This window comes from Ostrea edulis, chromosome 5 (genome assembly GCF_947568905.1).
Source record: "Ostrea edulis chromosome 5, xbOstEdul1.1, whole genome shotgun sequence".
Classification (NCBI taxonomy): domain Eukaryota; kingdom Metazoa; phylum Mollusca; class Bivalvia; order Ostreida; family Ostreidae; genus Ostrea; species Ostrea edulis.
In genome coordinates, this window is record NC_079168.1 from 85,923,005 (window position 1) to 85,939,128 (window position 16,124).

The 16,124-nt window shown below is 35.1% G+C and overlaps 1 protein-coding gene across 1 annotated transcript in view; it reads left to right on the top strand.

Moving 5' to 3' along the window:
* LOC125650663 (uncharacterized) overlaps window positions 1-16,124 on the top strand; it is a 196,027-nt gene that overhangs the window by 28,044 nt on the left and 151,859 nt on the right. The window contains exons 10-14 of the mRNA XM_056166606.1: window positions 1,674-1,870; window positions 4,382-4,495; window positions 7,526-7,668; window positions 11,705-11,855; window positions 12,877-13,134. Of these exons, the coding sequence (XP_056022581.1) occupies window positions 1,674-1,870; window positions 4,382-4,495; window positions 7,526-7,668; window positions 11,705-11,855; window positions 12,877-13,134 (863 nt within the window). The remainder of the gene's footprint in view (window positions 1-1,673; window positions 1,871-4,381; window positions 4,496-7,525; window positions 7,669-11,704; window positions 11,856-12,876; window positions 13,135-16,124) is intronic.

Below are 16,124 nucleotides of genomic sequence, written 5' to 3' on the forward strand. Positions count from 1 at the left end.
TGCAGAAGTAACACACTACACTGCATACTTTTAGAGACTTTTTATACACCGTGTGAAAGGTCGTAAACTAATGTACACAGAAATTACTGATAGCATCGTCTGTTAAGAAAACTTTTAAAGAAAACTGCATTGCATCAGTGCCAAATGTAAACATGGTCTAGAGGGTTTCGTGTTTAAATGTTCAATATTATAATTATTTCTTATTGAAAGTGGTAGGATTCTATCAGTAATTCTGATATACTATGGGTGTTTTACCATCATTATTGCCAGTTAGACCAATATTTAAATCTTGGGGTAGTGTGCTACTTTTCCATTTTTTATTAAGGCCATCCGTGATCTATTTAGAACAGTCATGCAATGACGTCCAACGGAAGCGTATGTTTGTCATGTTGTTATGATACAAAATATTCTCATGTAAACAACTGAAATAGTTTTTATACGCCCGTCATTAGATGGGACATATTATGTTTTGGCGCTGTTCGGCGGGCTGGCTGGCCGGCCGACCGGCCGTCCGTCCTTGGTCATGTTTTCCAGACTTTTTTCCGTAATGGATGCATGTACAACTTTAAAAATTTGGTCACAATATTTCCCTTAAGAATTGTAAGAGTGAGTTTGCATTTCAGCTGGATTGGTCCATCCTTTACGTACTTTAGGGCTATTAGTAGGTCAAACAGTTTTCCGGACTTTTTTTCGTTACAAATACAGATATTGCCCTGAAATTTACACATAAGCTTCGTTTCAGAGGAATACGAGTTCAGTTTGTATTTCAGCTGGATTGGTCTGTCTGTCCGTCCGTGACCTACATTAGGACTAAAAGTAGGTCAAATAGTTTTCCGGGCTGTTTTTGATTATGGATACAGATATTGCCCTGATATTTAGTCAAAGGCTTCCTCTCGGAGGAATACAAGTTAAGTTTGCATTTCAGCTGGATTGGTCCATCCTTGACCTACTTTTTAGAAAAAATAGGTCAAACAGTTTTCCGGACTTTTTTCATTACGGATAGATATTGCCCTAATATTTAGTCAAAGGCTTCCTCTCAGAGGAATACAAGTTAAGTTTGCATTTCAGCTGGATTGGTCCCTCCTTGACCTACTTTTTGGAAAAAATAGGTCAAACAGTTTTCTGGGCTTTTTTTCATTACGGATACTGATATTGCCTTGATATTTAGTCAAAGGCTTCCTCTTGGAGGAATACAAGTTCAAATTGCATTTCAGCTGGATTGGTCCATCCTTGACCTACTTTTGGACTAAAAATAGGTCAGACAGTTTTCTGAACTTTTTTTCATTACGGATACAGACATTGCCCTGATATTTAGTCAAAGGTTTCCTCTCGGAGGAAGACAAATGCAGTTAACATTTCAGCTGGATTGGTGCACTACAACCTACAGTACTTTAGGGGTAGAAGTAGGTCAAACAGTTTTCCAGATTTTTTTTGGTATGGTCACAGGTATTGCTCTGAAATTTAGTCACAACTTCCCTTTCAGAGAAATACATAATCAGTTCACATTTCAACTTAATTGGTGCACCATGACCTACTTTAGGGCTAAAAGTAGATCAAATGGTTTCCTGGGCTTTTTATCATCATAAATAGATATTGCACCGACATTTTGTAGCAAGATGATGCACAAATCTCAGGAAGCAAATTGACATCATTAAGACTAATTTGATTTTCAGTGGACAAGACAGGTAACAACTTGATATATCTTGATAAGTACAAAGTGGTAATCCTGAACGAGCCCAGGAACCGCAGCCTAGGGGAGTTAATCACAAACAAGCCAAGTTCAGGGAAAGGGATCCGGATCTGGGAGAACTGGAAAGCAAAGGCTGACTCCTCAGTTACTCTAAATGTGGTGGAGATTAGCAGAGAATCAGTGAGTTGTAGGAATTAAACACTCGCATTTGTAAGTGTGTCAGAATACGGAATATCGGAACCATTATTTCGTGTCCAATGCTTAACGAGATCACGTTTTCTGCGTTAACTTGGGCAACTTTCAATAGACAAGCACTTAGTTATTAATAATTATTATCAGATATAGTGAGTTCAGGCACAGTTAAGCTTCGATTTTGAAAGTTGAGGGGTGGGGAGCAAACAGAGGAAAAAGGTGCCATTATATATGTAGAAAATTTTTTAGCAAGAAAAGCAATTCTGCCCAAACCCCAAAATTGTAAACTCAAAAGGGGGGGTGGGGGTGGGGGTGGAGGGGTGGGGTGGGGGATTCTTCAGTAAATGTACGAGTTCAATATTTGCATTTCTACTACCTCTCATTGCCATTATAACAAGTGACCAGCTAATAAATCGATCTTTGCATGTACTAAATAATAAACATTGTATATGATAATAACGCGATAAGTACGTCACATGTAAAAAAAAAATGGGGGGGGGGGGGTAGAAGTGAGGTGGAGGGGGCTACATGTTGAGCACTATATGTACGTATCTGAAGATCGATGCATAATTTGTGATTATTAATATCATTTCATAGCGGTTTGTTGTTTTGATGACTTGAGAAAATAAATCTCATTAAGTAAATATCCACATACATAGAGGAAATAAACTTTTTATACCTTAATTTGCTTTCAAACATCAGAAATTTAATCCAATAACTCATGTTTTTGGTACTAGGGCATTCACTTACAACATTCTGCAAAATAACTTACAAGCCAGGTAGATATTTTGTATCAGAAATGAGTCGTCTTTAGCCCTCACTATTTTGTATACAAGAGTTGTCCAAGTGATGCTTAATTTTCATAACTTCTTTTTCTGAAGAGTTCCAAAATTTTCTAGTTCCGATATCCTGTATTACTGCGGAAATGATTGTGTAATGGGAAATTCATGAGTGTGTCGGAATTCTACGGAAATGATTGTGTAATAGGAAATTCATGAGAGTGTCTGAATGACTACAGAAATGATTTTATAATGGGAAATTCATGAGTGTGTCGGAATTCTACGGAAATGATTGTGTAATGGGAAATTCATAAGAGTGTCTGAATGAGTACAGAAATGATTGTGTAATGGGAAATTCATGAGAGTGTCTGAATGAGTACAGAAATGATTTTATAATGGGAAATTCATGAGTGTGACTGAATGAGTACAGAAATGCATTTTATAATGCAGGCTGTCCAGCGGCCCTAAAATTCCTAATTTTTTTCAGTTTTGCTAAAATTCCTTAAAAAAATGTAAAATTCAAGGGGAAATCCTAAAAAAGCCCTTATTTTTCATGTCAATTCCTACTTTTTTATCAGTCTTGAAAAATCAAAATGCATTCATACAAAATGTGTGTTATTAACGTAGATGCAGTGAAAGGCAGTTGACCTGTGGATCCATGTGTCAAGCTTGTTTATTGGTTGTGACTTTGTGATAAAGAGTTGAGATTTTAGGTTATAGCCAATAATAGCTGAGACCATGGAACACTGGAATACGCCCTTCCTGTACTTACATCTTATTTGTGTGTCATGTGAGTTTCTTTATTGTCAAATTTGACAAGGTAAGTCCTTTTAAATAATTAAAACTTCCGCAATTTGGTTAAAAATCCCTAATTTTAGCCCTAATTTAGCCCTAATTTTTTTAAATTTTACCCCTAAAATTTGCCCTTATTTTTTGTCCAAGGGTGCTGGACAGCCTGTATAATGGGAAATTCATAAGTGTGTCTGAATGACGACAGAATTGTTTGTATATAAATGGGAATTAGAAAGATTCAAGTATAGTATACACACCAGAATTATGAATGAGTAAGTATTTACAGGTGATCACAAAGTAAATTATTTTGTCATAGCCAGAGAGTACTTTGATAGTCCTGTAAAGTTATAGAAATTTTTTTAGGGAACTAAATCAAATTGCAAAGGACATGGTTCTGTTGTTCATATCATCCAAAGCATATTATTAATCTTTCTAAAAGTTGCCATATTTCAATGGTGTAAGATTTTATTTATTGATAGGTAAAGTCTTCAGAAAGCTATAAATTATTTGAGTAAAAGTATATGTATTTACTTTATAGCTTATCAAAAATTCATTGAATTCTAAGATTACAGTGATTATTAAAGAACTGTAGTAAAACATACTTATAACAAACATACTTATAACAAACAAGGGTAGAACAAATTCATACTTATATTGAAGTAATATTTCTAATCCCCTATGAGAGGAAAAAAAATGAAAATTTTGTTGGATATAACAAAGTTTGGTTATAATGAACTGTTTTTTGCAGACCCAGTAGCTAGGTTCACTATAATCATATTTTACTGTATGTTGAAAGTAGGTATGAATAGTTTATGTATATTTCATTCATTTTTAAATTGCTTCACTGAAAATTATCATTGAGGTCCATATGGAAAGCCAGTTGATTACAGAAAATATTTCACTACAAATTTATATGACTTTTTTTCAGAAATTTGAGGGATTAGTTATGAGTAATGGAGGAGTTGTCGTTCTTCCATTCTCTGACAAGACACCATCTTACATCCAGAAAATTTCCAACACCATTCTCTCAGTCCTCAGTCAGGTACAGTTCAAAACTCATCACCATCCTGTCAGTCAATATATTGTCCAACCATCCTGTCAGTCAATATATTGTCCAACCATCCTGTCAGTCGATATATTGTCCAACCATCCTGCCAGTCAATATATTGTCCAACCATCCTGTGAGTCGATAATTGTCCAACCATCCTGTCATTAAATATATTGTCCAACCACCCTGCCAGTCGATATATTGTCCAACCATCCTGTCGGTCAATATATCGTCCAACCATCCTGTCAGTCGATATATTGTCCAACCACCCTGTCTAAAACATATATTGTCCAACCATTCTGTCAGATATATATTGTCTGTCTTTCAGTCTGGTTCAGTACATAAGTCATGTGGCATCCTATCTATGTTGCAATATTCCATTATCACCAGCATATGTTGTTTATTCAATACAAGAGATCATGTTCTGTGTATGATCAATTTTTATACCCCCCGAACGAAGTTCAGGGGGGGTATATAGGAATCACTCTGTCTGTCTGTCTGTCCGTCTGTCTGTCTGTGCAGATTCGTGTCCGGGCCATAACTTCTTTGTTCTTTGACATAGGCATACCATATTTGACACACGAGTGTATCACCATGAGACGATGTGTCAGGTACCTTCATGACCTCTATATGACCTTGAACTTTGATCTCAAGGTCAAAATTGATTATAGGGTTTTGACATAGTCATACCATAAGACATGATGTATCACCATGAGACTATGTGTCATGTACATTCATGACCTATTTATGACCTTGACCTTTGATCTCAAGGTCAAAATTATAGGTTTATACCATGGATTTGTGTCCGGACTATATCTTCCATTTTCTTCTATAAAGGCATACCATATTTTTACACTCAGGAAAGAGGTAATATATACCTATTAACAACACCCTTTGGGAGATTGGGGTAAGTGGAGGGTATTCTTAGTGAGCATTGCTGACAGTACCTCTTGTTAGCTCACCTGAGCCAAAGGCTCAAGTGAGCTTTTCTGATCAAAATTTGTCCGTTGTCTGTCGTCTTCGGCGTCGTCGTAAACTTTTCACATTTTCAACTTCTTCTCAAGAACCGCTGGGCCAATTTCAACCAAACTTGCCACAAAGCATCCTTGGGTAAAGGACTTTCAAGTTTGTTCAAATGAAGGGCCATGTCTTTTTCAAAGGGGAGATAATCACAAAAATGCAAAAATAGGGTGGGGTCATTTAAAAATCTTATTCTCAAGAACCACTGGGCCAGAAAAGCTGAAATTTACATGAAAACTTCCTGACATAGTGCAAATTTAAGTTTCTTCAAATCATGGCCCATGGGGGTTGGATGGGGCCACAATAGGGGATCAAAGTTTTACATACTAATATATAGGATAAATCTTTAAAAATCTCCCTCTCAAGAACCACTGAGCCAGAAAAGCTGAGATTTACATGAAAGCTTCCTGACATAATGCAGATTCAAGTTTGTTCAAATCATGGCCCCCGGGGTTATGATGGGGCCACAATAGGGGATCAAAGTTTTATATTTAAATATATAGGATAAATCTTTAAAAATCCTCTTCTCAAGAACCACTGAGCCAGAAAAGCTGAGATATACATGAAAGCTTCCTGACATAATGCAGATTCAAGTTTGTTCAAATCATGGCCCATGGGGGTTGGATGGGGCCACAATAGGGGATCAAAGTTTTACATACTAATATATAGGATAAATCTTTAAAAATCTCCCTCTCAAGAACCACTGAGCCAGAAAAGCTGAGATTTACATGAAAGCTTCCTGACATAATGCAGATTCAAGTTTGTTCAAATCATGGCCCCCGGGGTGTATGATGGGGCCACAATAGGGGATCAAAGTTTTATATTTAAATATATAGGATAAATCTTTAAAAATCCTCTTCTCAAGAACCACTGAGCCAGAAAAGCTGAGATATACATGAAAGCTTCCTGACATAATGCAGATTCAAGTTTGTTCAAATCATGGCCCATGGGGGTTGGATGGGGCCACAATAGGGGATCAAAGTTTTACATACTAATATATAGGATAAATCTTTAAAAATCTCCCTCTCAAGAACCACTGAGCCAGAAAAGCTGAGATTTACATGAAAGCTTCCTGACATAATGCAGATTCAAGTTTGTTCAAATCATGGCCCCCGGGGTGTATGATGGGGCCACAATAGGGGATCAAAGTTTTACATACAAATATATAGGATAAATCTTTAAGAATCTTCTTCTCAAGAATCACTGGGCTAGAAAAGCTGAAATTTACATGAAAGATTCCTGACATAGTGCAGATTCAAGTTTGTTCAAGTGATGGTCCCCGGGGGTTGGATGGGGCCACAATAAGGGATCAGAGTTTTTCATACAAATATACAAGGAAAATCTTTAAAAATCTTCTCAACAAGAACCACTGAGCTAGAAAAGCTGATATTTACATGAAAGCTTTCTGACATATTTCAAATTTCAGTTTGTTAAAATCATGGCCCCCAGGGGTAGGATGGGGTCACAAGGGGGATCAAAGTTTTACATACAAATATACATGTATAGGGAAAATCTTTAAAAATCTTTTTCTCAAGAACCACTGAGGCAGAAAACCTGAGATTTACATGAAAGCTTCCTGACATAATGCAGATTCAAGTTTGTTCAAATCATGGCCCCCGGGGTTTGGATGGGACCACAATAGGGGATCAAATTTTTACATACAAATATATAAGGAAAATCTTTAAAAATCTTCTTCTCAAGAACCACTGAGCCAGAAAAGCTGATATTTACATGAAATCTTTCTGACATATTTCAGATTTCAGTTTGTTAAAATCATTGCCCCCGGGGGTAGGATGGGGACACAAGGGGGGGGGGGGGTCAAAGTTTTGCATACAAATATATAGGAAAAATCTTTAAATATGAGCCAAGGTGACTCAAGTGAGCGATGTGGCCCTTGGGCCTCTTGTTAAATTGAGGCAAGCTTAGCTGAGAAATAAGTAACAGGGTTTTAAACCAAGTATCCAGAGACATGTTCTCATTGTTAGTATTTACTTTTCTATTTAGTATCCAGAGACGGGTTTTGTGATTTGTAATCCTGAATATGATGATACCTCGGCAACAGAACATAAACTAAAGGACATTATACACAGGGTCAAGGACACTTTGACTGTTCTCATGGAGAAACTCCAAGAAGAATTGGATGTGGAGTAAGTGAGAATTTCCACATTTTGATTTTTGTAAATGTTACAGTGGTAAACAGGGAGATTACTCTTAAACAGTAAATACCTGAATTAAAAAAAAGAATCCAGGTGACTCTCGATAACTCGAAGTTCAAGTGACCTTGATAAAAGTTCGAGGTATCGAAGATTGAATCAAGTTTGGAAATCAACGTTCTTACCATTATTGTTAAGATTTTTAGTAACCTGATTGCATATTTACAACTTCCTTGGATTTTTTTGACACACTGTCCTTCATATTTTTAGGTAAATGACTTGATTTCAACAACACAGAACTATATCTTGCATAGATAAAATATTTTTTAAAGTATATGTATTTATTTGTTCTTTTCTCATGGTAAGATAGACGTACATATTTACAAGACAAATTTCTCGTACATAATGAAGTTTTTCAGTCTCTATAAACTACACAAACCACATTCATCACCACTTCCAGTCGCTTTACACAAAGCACATATATTCTAATAAAGAACGATGTTTCCTTGGCAGGTCTCCAAATTATTTTCTCAAAATTACTATCTCATTGTCAAGTACAACAGAGACATTTATAACAGAAGCAAGTTCCTCAAGTCCCAGATTATCTCGCGGTTCCCTGTTTTTCGGTAAAAATGCACTCACTGATTTCAATTATTATACCGACTTTGAATGAAAGATATCAAGTTCAAACCCTCCAAATCTTATCACTAAAACATTCAAAATACAATATTTTCAGAAGATGTTTCATTTCAAAGTAAAATGAAAGTGAAGTTTCAAAAGGCAACACATGATCCAAACTCTGAAAAATCAGCAAGCTTTCAGGAAATGTCTATGATTTTTGTCTACTTTTTTGTTAATAGTATATTTGTTGATCATCAAATCATTTCAAAACTTGTTACATTCGATTTCAATTTAAGATAGGAGTGAAATAAACTTAAACAGACTTAGATCAGCATCAATTTATCAAATCAATAAATTTAAGGAATTAACAATTTATAGGAGGGACTGTAACATATTTTAAGTGGTAAACATGCAGCTATAGGGGTTGCTTATCTCTCTGTTCAAAACAAGTACATTTTATCTTAATACTCAAATTATATAGACAACAATAAAGCACATTGAAGAATGAAACAATTAACTATTTCCACCCCTCAAGGAAACACAGGCAATGTGTCATCTGTATAAACCCCTAAATAACTATAATCCATCCCTCAAGGAAACAGGCAATGTGTCATCTGTATAAACCCCTAAATAACATGGCCAAGCTAGCCCCAGGCATTCACCTTTATCCAGGTAGGGTCCAACAGGAAATAATTACATGCTTCGTCAATATTGTGTATATGCTTTACCACCACTTCAAGAGATTGAGAGTAAAAACAATAAATTAATTTCCTTTATCTCCCAACTGTCTAGGTTAAAGTAGAACAACCAGTTTGGGCAAATAACCATGATTTATTATACATAGCAAAGCCAAAGCGTATGACAAAAATAAGTACATAAAGCAAAACATAAAGCGAAATCATGGTTAACCTAATCTACTTCTACATCATTATGTTATCTCTAATAATAATAATAAAAAAAAAAAAATTACAATAGACACATTGCAATAATTCCTTGTTTGGAAAAATTATGGTACAAAAACTGCCTAGACTGTGTGGCCTTGCTGATAAAGGTTGCGTGGCCTCTGCCCTTGACGAAATTTAGAGATTGAGAGTAAAAACAATAAAATATGTGTTACGCGACCCAATTTTCGCTTTTGAGAGATTGAGAACTTGGAGAGATCGAAAGTTCTGAGATTAAGAGTAAATTTGCTGAGCTATGGGGACTGTGATGAACTTAATAAGAGATGAAGAACTTTGAGAAATCGAAGTTCCGAGCCATCAAGAGTCACCTGTACTCATTCCTCAAAAGAAATGAAAACAAATCCAAATCTCATTCCTTAATGTGCATGCAAATGTATATTGCAGTGTAAATTTCAGTATACATCTAAACCAATTAAGAAATATTAACACTTTATAGTGAACATGCTGACTTACATGTCAGTGCATCATGGGAAATATTCCAGCAGTGCCATTGTAGTTTCTTGATATCACATTCACTGATGAAACTTTATTTAATACTTATATTTACAATAAGACAGTGTTGAAACCCCCTGTAACATGAACTTATTTGTAATTGTAATTAAATGATGTATACAGCGCCCTATCAACATTAGTTCTCTAAAGCACTTTACAAATGTGAGAGAAAAGATAATATAAAATTGATGTGCACATACATGTGAATAAAATATTCAGTGTCAGAATTAAAATGCATATAATTATTATTTCAACAAAATCTGTTTTAATCAGTGTTGTATAAATTACCTAATATTCAATTTTCTATCTACTTCATGTTATTCTTTTTTAAAATGATTATACTCAATGCCAAATACATTACAAATGTAAGCAAATCTATTTTTAGAATTACAATTAATTACAAATTGCAAATGCTCTGAGATTCCTGTACATACTATGATGTTGGATTAGGAAAAAATGACACTTTGTATATAAGGCCACTGTTTTCAGCATAGTTTTATTTGATAATCTAAATATACATAAATAATTTATATACCATTGAATACGCAAGATCGTAAATACCGCGTTAGCGGAACTCTCTTGTAAAGAAATCCGGAAAAGCGTGTCGATCTTGGGCATTTTTTGTTTATTCAAAACAATGGCATTGGAAGACGATTTAACCTCCATGTGCTTTCCACAATTAAAAGCATTTTTATATGAAAGGTATGTAAAAACGTCTGGATACAGGAAAAATGAACTTCTGAATTTAGCTCGCGAAGCTATATATTTTGATGCAAGCTCTTCTCAGCTTTGGGAATTTCCTGGCTGACAGCAGTGGGAAAAAAATCCACCACATTTCCATTAAAATCTATCAGTTATGGATATTTCTGCGTATTATGTTTCTTTCTTGAATCATTACTACAGTCTACTGCAATGTAATGATAGTACACCATTGTTAAAATCGGGTGAATCGATCATGATAAAAGTTGCAGAACTGGTATTATTTACCAACATGCCCAAATTCTCGCATACTCTGGGTCTCGCGAGACTTTGAAAGGGGGAAGTAAAATTTAAAACCAAGACGGAAAAAGTAGTCGCGATCTTGCGTATTGTGCAGATCCTATAGTCTTTTAACCCAGTTAAGTTTTATGGAGTTTGAAAACGCGGCATATTTTAGCCCAAAACGTGCCTTGTTCTTTGCATTTATGCATGATATATTCCTATATTTCAGTGTGCGAAACTAACTTTAAAATCCTATAGACTTTCGGTCCATAGTCATTTCATTTCCTATAGACCACAACAAATCCTATAGACTGAAATTTAACATGCAATATTCATTGTTATTAAAAAATAAATAATAGACACAAATTCGATTTGGTAATTCGTTCATAGTTTGATATTCTTTTTCAATTTCATGCACAAGCTTTTCAATTAGAATTTCGTTTTCTTTTTCATTTTGTTCCAGCTCAGTTTCACTGCCTGATTCTTCATCTAAGTCACTTCTACTACGTTTCATTTTCTCAAAAGTTTCTGCGACTTTAGCCTTGCTGGAACTTGTTGTACTGACCACCTTCTGTTTGATTCCAGGTTCCAGGGCATGCACCTTCCACATATTTTTAATCGTTCAAAAAAGGACTTTCCAAATATGCACGAAAATGACGTACATTGAAGTAAATATCAAATTGATCCCCCCGTTGAAAATGGAATAATCTGATTCGAATGATTTGTAATTACATTGTGGAACATTTTATTACAGCTAAGGGGTGAACAGAAACATAAGCATAATACATATAAACTGGTCCTGCTTCTCATATATGTTTAATAAGTGGCTTGAAACCACTTTTTTACTCAGAATTCCTATAGACAAGTTGGTCTATAGCTATTTCGATCGTTATAGACCGACTCGATTTCTATAGACATTGTCTATCAGTCCATGGTTAATTTCGCACACTGTATTTGAATTTTATGCATTACAGAATCAAGGATAAATGGAGGCTAAATGAGTTTAGATTTCACGACCAGATAGTGCATACAGCAGGGAGGAAGTTAATTCACCACCTTGAAAAAATCATTGCCAGAAAACACCAGAAGGAGGATTCCTCTAATCTTCTGACTTATACGATACTGGTAAGTGACATTCATATCCTCAAGTGGACAGCAGACTAAATACCAAAAGGATGATATTCAGTTTGCTGTTGATTTCTTTTTTATGCCCCCTTTTGAAAAAGAGGGGCATATTGTTTTGCACCTGTCAGTCAGTCGATCTTTAGACCAAGTCTTGTTCACTCAATGAAAGGTAAAGATAATGAACAATGATCAATCTCATAACTCCTATAAGCAATACAAAACAGAGAGTTGGGCAAACACGGACCCCTGGATATACCAGAGGTTACAGGGATCAGGTGCCTAGGAGGAGTACCGTAAGCATCCCCTGTCTTAAGAACCTTTTGCTTGACAGACTTCAAACTCTGTACACTGGTACGTCTGAAGGCATAGATAACCTCCAATGATTTTTAGATCACGTGATCAAAGGTCAAGGGTCAATCCACTCTAGACATAAGAAGATATTGTCTGCTCAGGAGTAAATGAACCCTATTGATTTTGGGTTCACATGGTCAAAGGTCAAGGGTAAATAATTTTTTGCAGTTATGTCATTTAATTTTTGTTAGATTGATGATGATGATTGAGCAATTCTGATTGGTTGAAAAGTTTTGTTGATTCTGCATTAGGCAAAACATGTACTATGACATCATGCTATGGTTATAAAAGCTAGTTAAATGATAATAAATTACTAACATTTTTTCAGTTGATCAGATTATCAACTCAAAGATTGGACAGAAAACATACATGTACATGTATCAATACGTGCAAAGATTTAGTTTTCTGCATAATGTATTGATTGATACTTAGATTGTTCACATAATATTAGTCATTCTTTAGGTTAGTATTTCCCAGCCTGTCAATGTTTATAGTCAATTAGTGTACTACCAGGGTAGCATTAGAATAAAATCTTGATAATAACTTTTTTGCAGAGAAGTGTAAGAAAGTTCATATGTAATGTTTTTATTTGTGATGTTGTGTGCTATTCAGGTGACCATTGAAGCCCATGGGCCATGCATTACATTGCAGATATATCAATATCTTATAGGGCAAAGAGGAGAAGTGCTTTGACAGCATTAGCAATGTGATCACAGACCTTCAGGACGTCTATCCTTGGCATGTGTTTCATTATTTTGCTCCCATTGAAAAGCTCATTAAACTTAAGTTCAAGCCTGATAAATTCAAAGGAAACTTTGGCTACCTGAAATCATTACTGGGTGCTGTTGATGGACCTCCCCTCTCCAATCTGAACATGAAGGATCCCTATAAGGAAATGATTCAGGTCCTGAACCTCCGGTTTGAGCGGGTAAGAAAGTACATGTACTTCCTATATATATTTGATGAGCCTAATTAATTTGACTCTATAATGATTTTCAATTTTTTAAAGACAAATTTTACATGATCTTGATGACAGATGTATGCACAGGTTCCTGGCGGCCGTTTCACTAACCGATCGTAGATCGTAAACGTACGATTACGTTTAAGATCATTTGACTCGCACGTATACGAGCGTTTCACGAAACCTATCGTAGTCGTAACACGTACGATTGCGATTTACGTCTGACTTTTTAGAACTCTTTTCTCTATGGAGGTAGATTTAAAATTAATCCTACCATGGACAGAAATATTCAATCATTATTTCCTCATGGTTAAAGGTTTTAAACATATCCTTATCGTCTGCAGTAACCCGAACAAGTTGTCAACAAAAATAATGGAAATTTTGAGCCCGATCTCTAGTGTAACGTTTAAACGATAGGATAATTTTTATATTGACTTTCATGTAACTAAAAGTTTGGAAAAAATGATATAAGAAATAACATAAAAGATTTACATTTTAGAATTTAAATGTCAAGTAAACTATGTTCAAAGGATTAAAAAAAAAATAAGAAAATGAAATGATATTGATAAAAGAAAATAATAATAATAAAATGAAAATAAAATTGCACACAAGTATAGGAATCCTGCATCAAATCATGGATATATACACACATATACATGAACTCCGGCGTTTAAACATTCTTGTAAAATACGCTATAACATTAATGACATATCTATTCACTTATTTGTATAAATTTTAAACAAATCATGGGCTCAATTTGTTCCTTAAATGACTTTAAATTTATTTTCCCCATGCGTTTGTATTTTATATACATATATTTTTTTCCGTTTAGGCATGTAAACATATGCTAACTTCCATCTTTACGTGATGATGTATATTCCACGGGATTGCACTTTATAACAAGGGGTCGGAACCCCAAGGATCCGATAATGACCCATCCCTTTTCTGTGAACTGTATACATATAGTTTTAGGTTTGTATGTTTAATTTCTAACGATCGACCTTCATAAAACTACAGAAACGTTCCACTTGCAAAATTGGGATTTTAACCCCTCTCCCATTACCAAATCATGTTATTATCATATTTTCCTTAAAATTTGTAATGTTTATCATTCGAATGTGCATATATTATGCAATTAGTCAGTTGCATCAAAAGTATTGATCTGACGAGAAAAAAATAACTGAGTCCGTCGAATCGCAACGTCTCGGATTTAAATGAACTGTTTCTAAAGAAACTTAATTTCTGAACATGTCTATGAGAATTACTTGAATTCTGCCTAATGTTAAATATACATGTAAACTAACGGTGATGCAGGCACATGTAGCAATAACACCCCCCTCCCCATATTACTTTTCTAACAACTGTTCTCGTTATCATTACATGCAAAATTTGATATATGGACTACACCCCCCCCCCCCCTCCTCACTTTTTAAAATATGAATTCATTGCCTTTACATTTACTTCAGCAGACTGGTCACAGGGGCTAGGCCCGTTTTGGACCCGAACTCTGTGATACAATGAATTTACTATATCTGTGGTATCACAGAGCCCGGGCCCAAAACGGGCTTGACCCCTGTGAGACTGGCATTTCTGTGGGTGTGCGTAACAAAGAAGGACAACTCTAATATTGATTTAAGATTCGGGCTCGGACTGTACAATATTTTTGTGCAAAAGCAGACTGCAAGTCATTGTGATTGTTTTCTTCCTACAAAGTATAAACAAACTCAGTCAGGTAAATACTACCACAAAATAATCTCAGGCGGGCCAGCATGGTGGCCATATTGCTCATTTACGTGCATGTAGGAGCACTTATTATATACTTTCAATTTCATCTCTTCTTTTTTCTTTAAAAGTCTGCGGGCATATATCACACGATATATGCCCGGAAACATTCTGGCCCGCAAACATTACGTCACAATCAAATTTCTACGCCGTTAATTTTGAAATTTTTCGTGTTTTTCATCTTTTACTCACTTAAACCGATAAAGTTATTGTTGAAAATAAAATTATTGTTAGTTTCTAAATGAAATTGAAAGTATATAATAAAAAGGTTATAGACTTTGTATGGGAAATATGACGACCTCGTTTTTTGTCACGAACAGACCTCGCAAGCTCGGTCCGTGTACGCGCCAAAAACCTCGGTCGTCATATTTTCCCATACAAAGTCTATAACCTATAATTACAATAGCCCTAGACCACTCGTAGGGTTACGATCAATATTGATCGTAAATCGCAAATCGTAACTTTTAGTGAAACGGTCTTACGTGCTACGTTCACATTTAAGTCTACGTTTACGATCTATGATCGTTTAGTGAAACGGCCGCCTGATATATATGTTGTTTATAAATATATATGTTGTTTATAGATGTATATGTTGTTTATAGATAGATATGTTGTTTATAGATATATATGTTGGTTATATAGAGAATGCTGGTGATCTTAACATGTGATATCAGAAATGTGTTAAATAAAATGTACTGTTTCAGACATCATATCACAAGAAATAGTGTGAAGCTGCATGGTTAGGAATATTTTAGCACCTTTAGTAGTGAAGCAAGAATGCTAATATATGGTTGTGCTAAAATATAAAAATCTCTATTTGGCCATTATTAAACATAATTAAACATACACTTAATCATGATTAAACCAAAGACATGTTTTAAAATACACGTAGGTATATTCTACACGCCAATAGACATTTCAGTGTAACTTGGTTTACTGAATTGTTACACGGATATTTTGGCAATATCAGCCAATGTATCACCTGGCACTTTACATCACAACTCAACGCGTCACAGTTAAAAACATCACATTCTGCGTTAATGAACTCCACCAGGATTACAAAACAGAACACCATCACTTCACAGACTATTTGATTAATTACATAATATGTATATCTTGTTTACACAAATTCTTTTATTTAAGACTCTAGAAACATTGTAAATTAATCATATCTT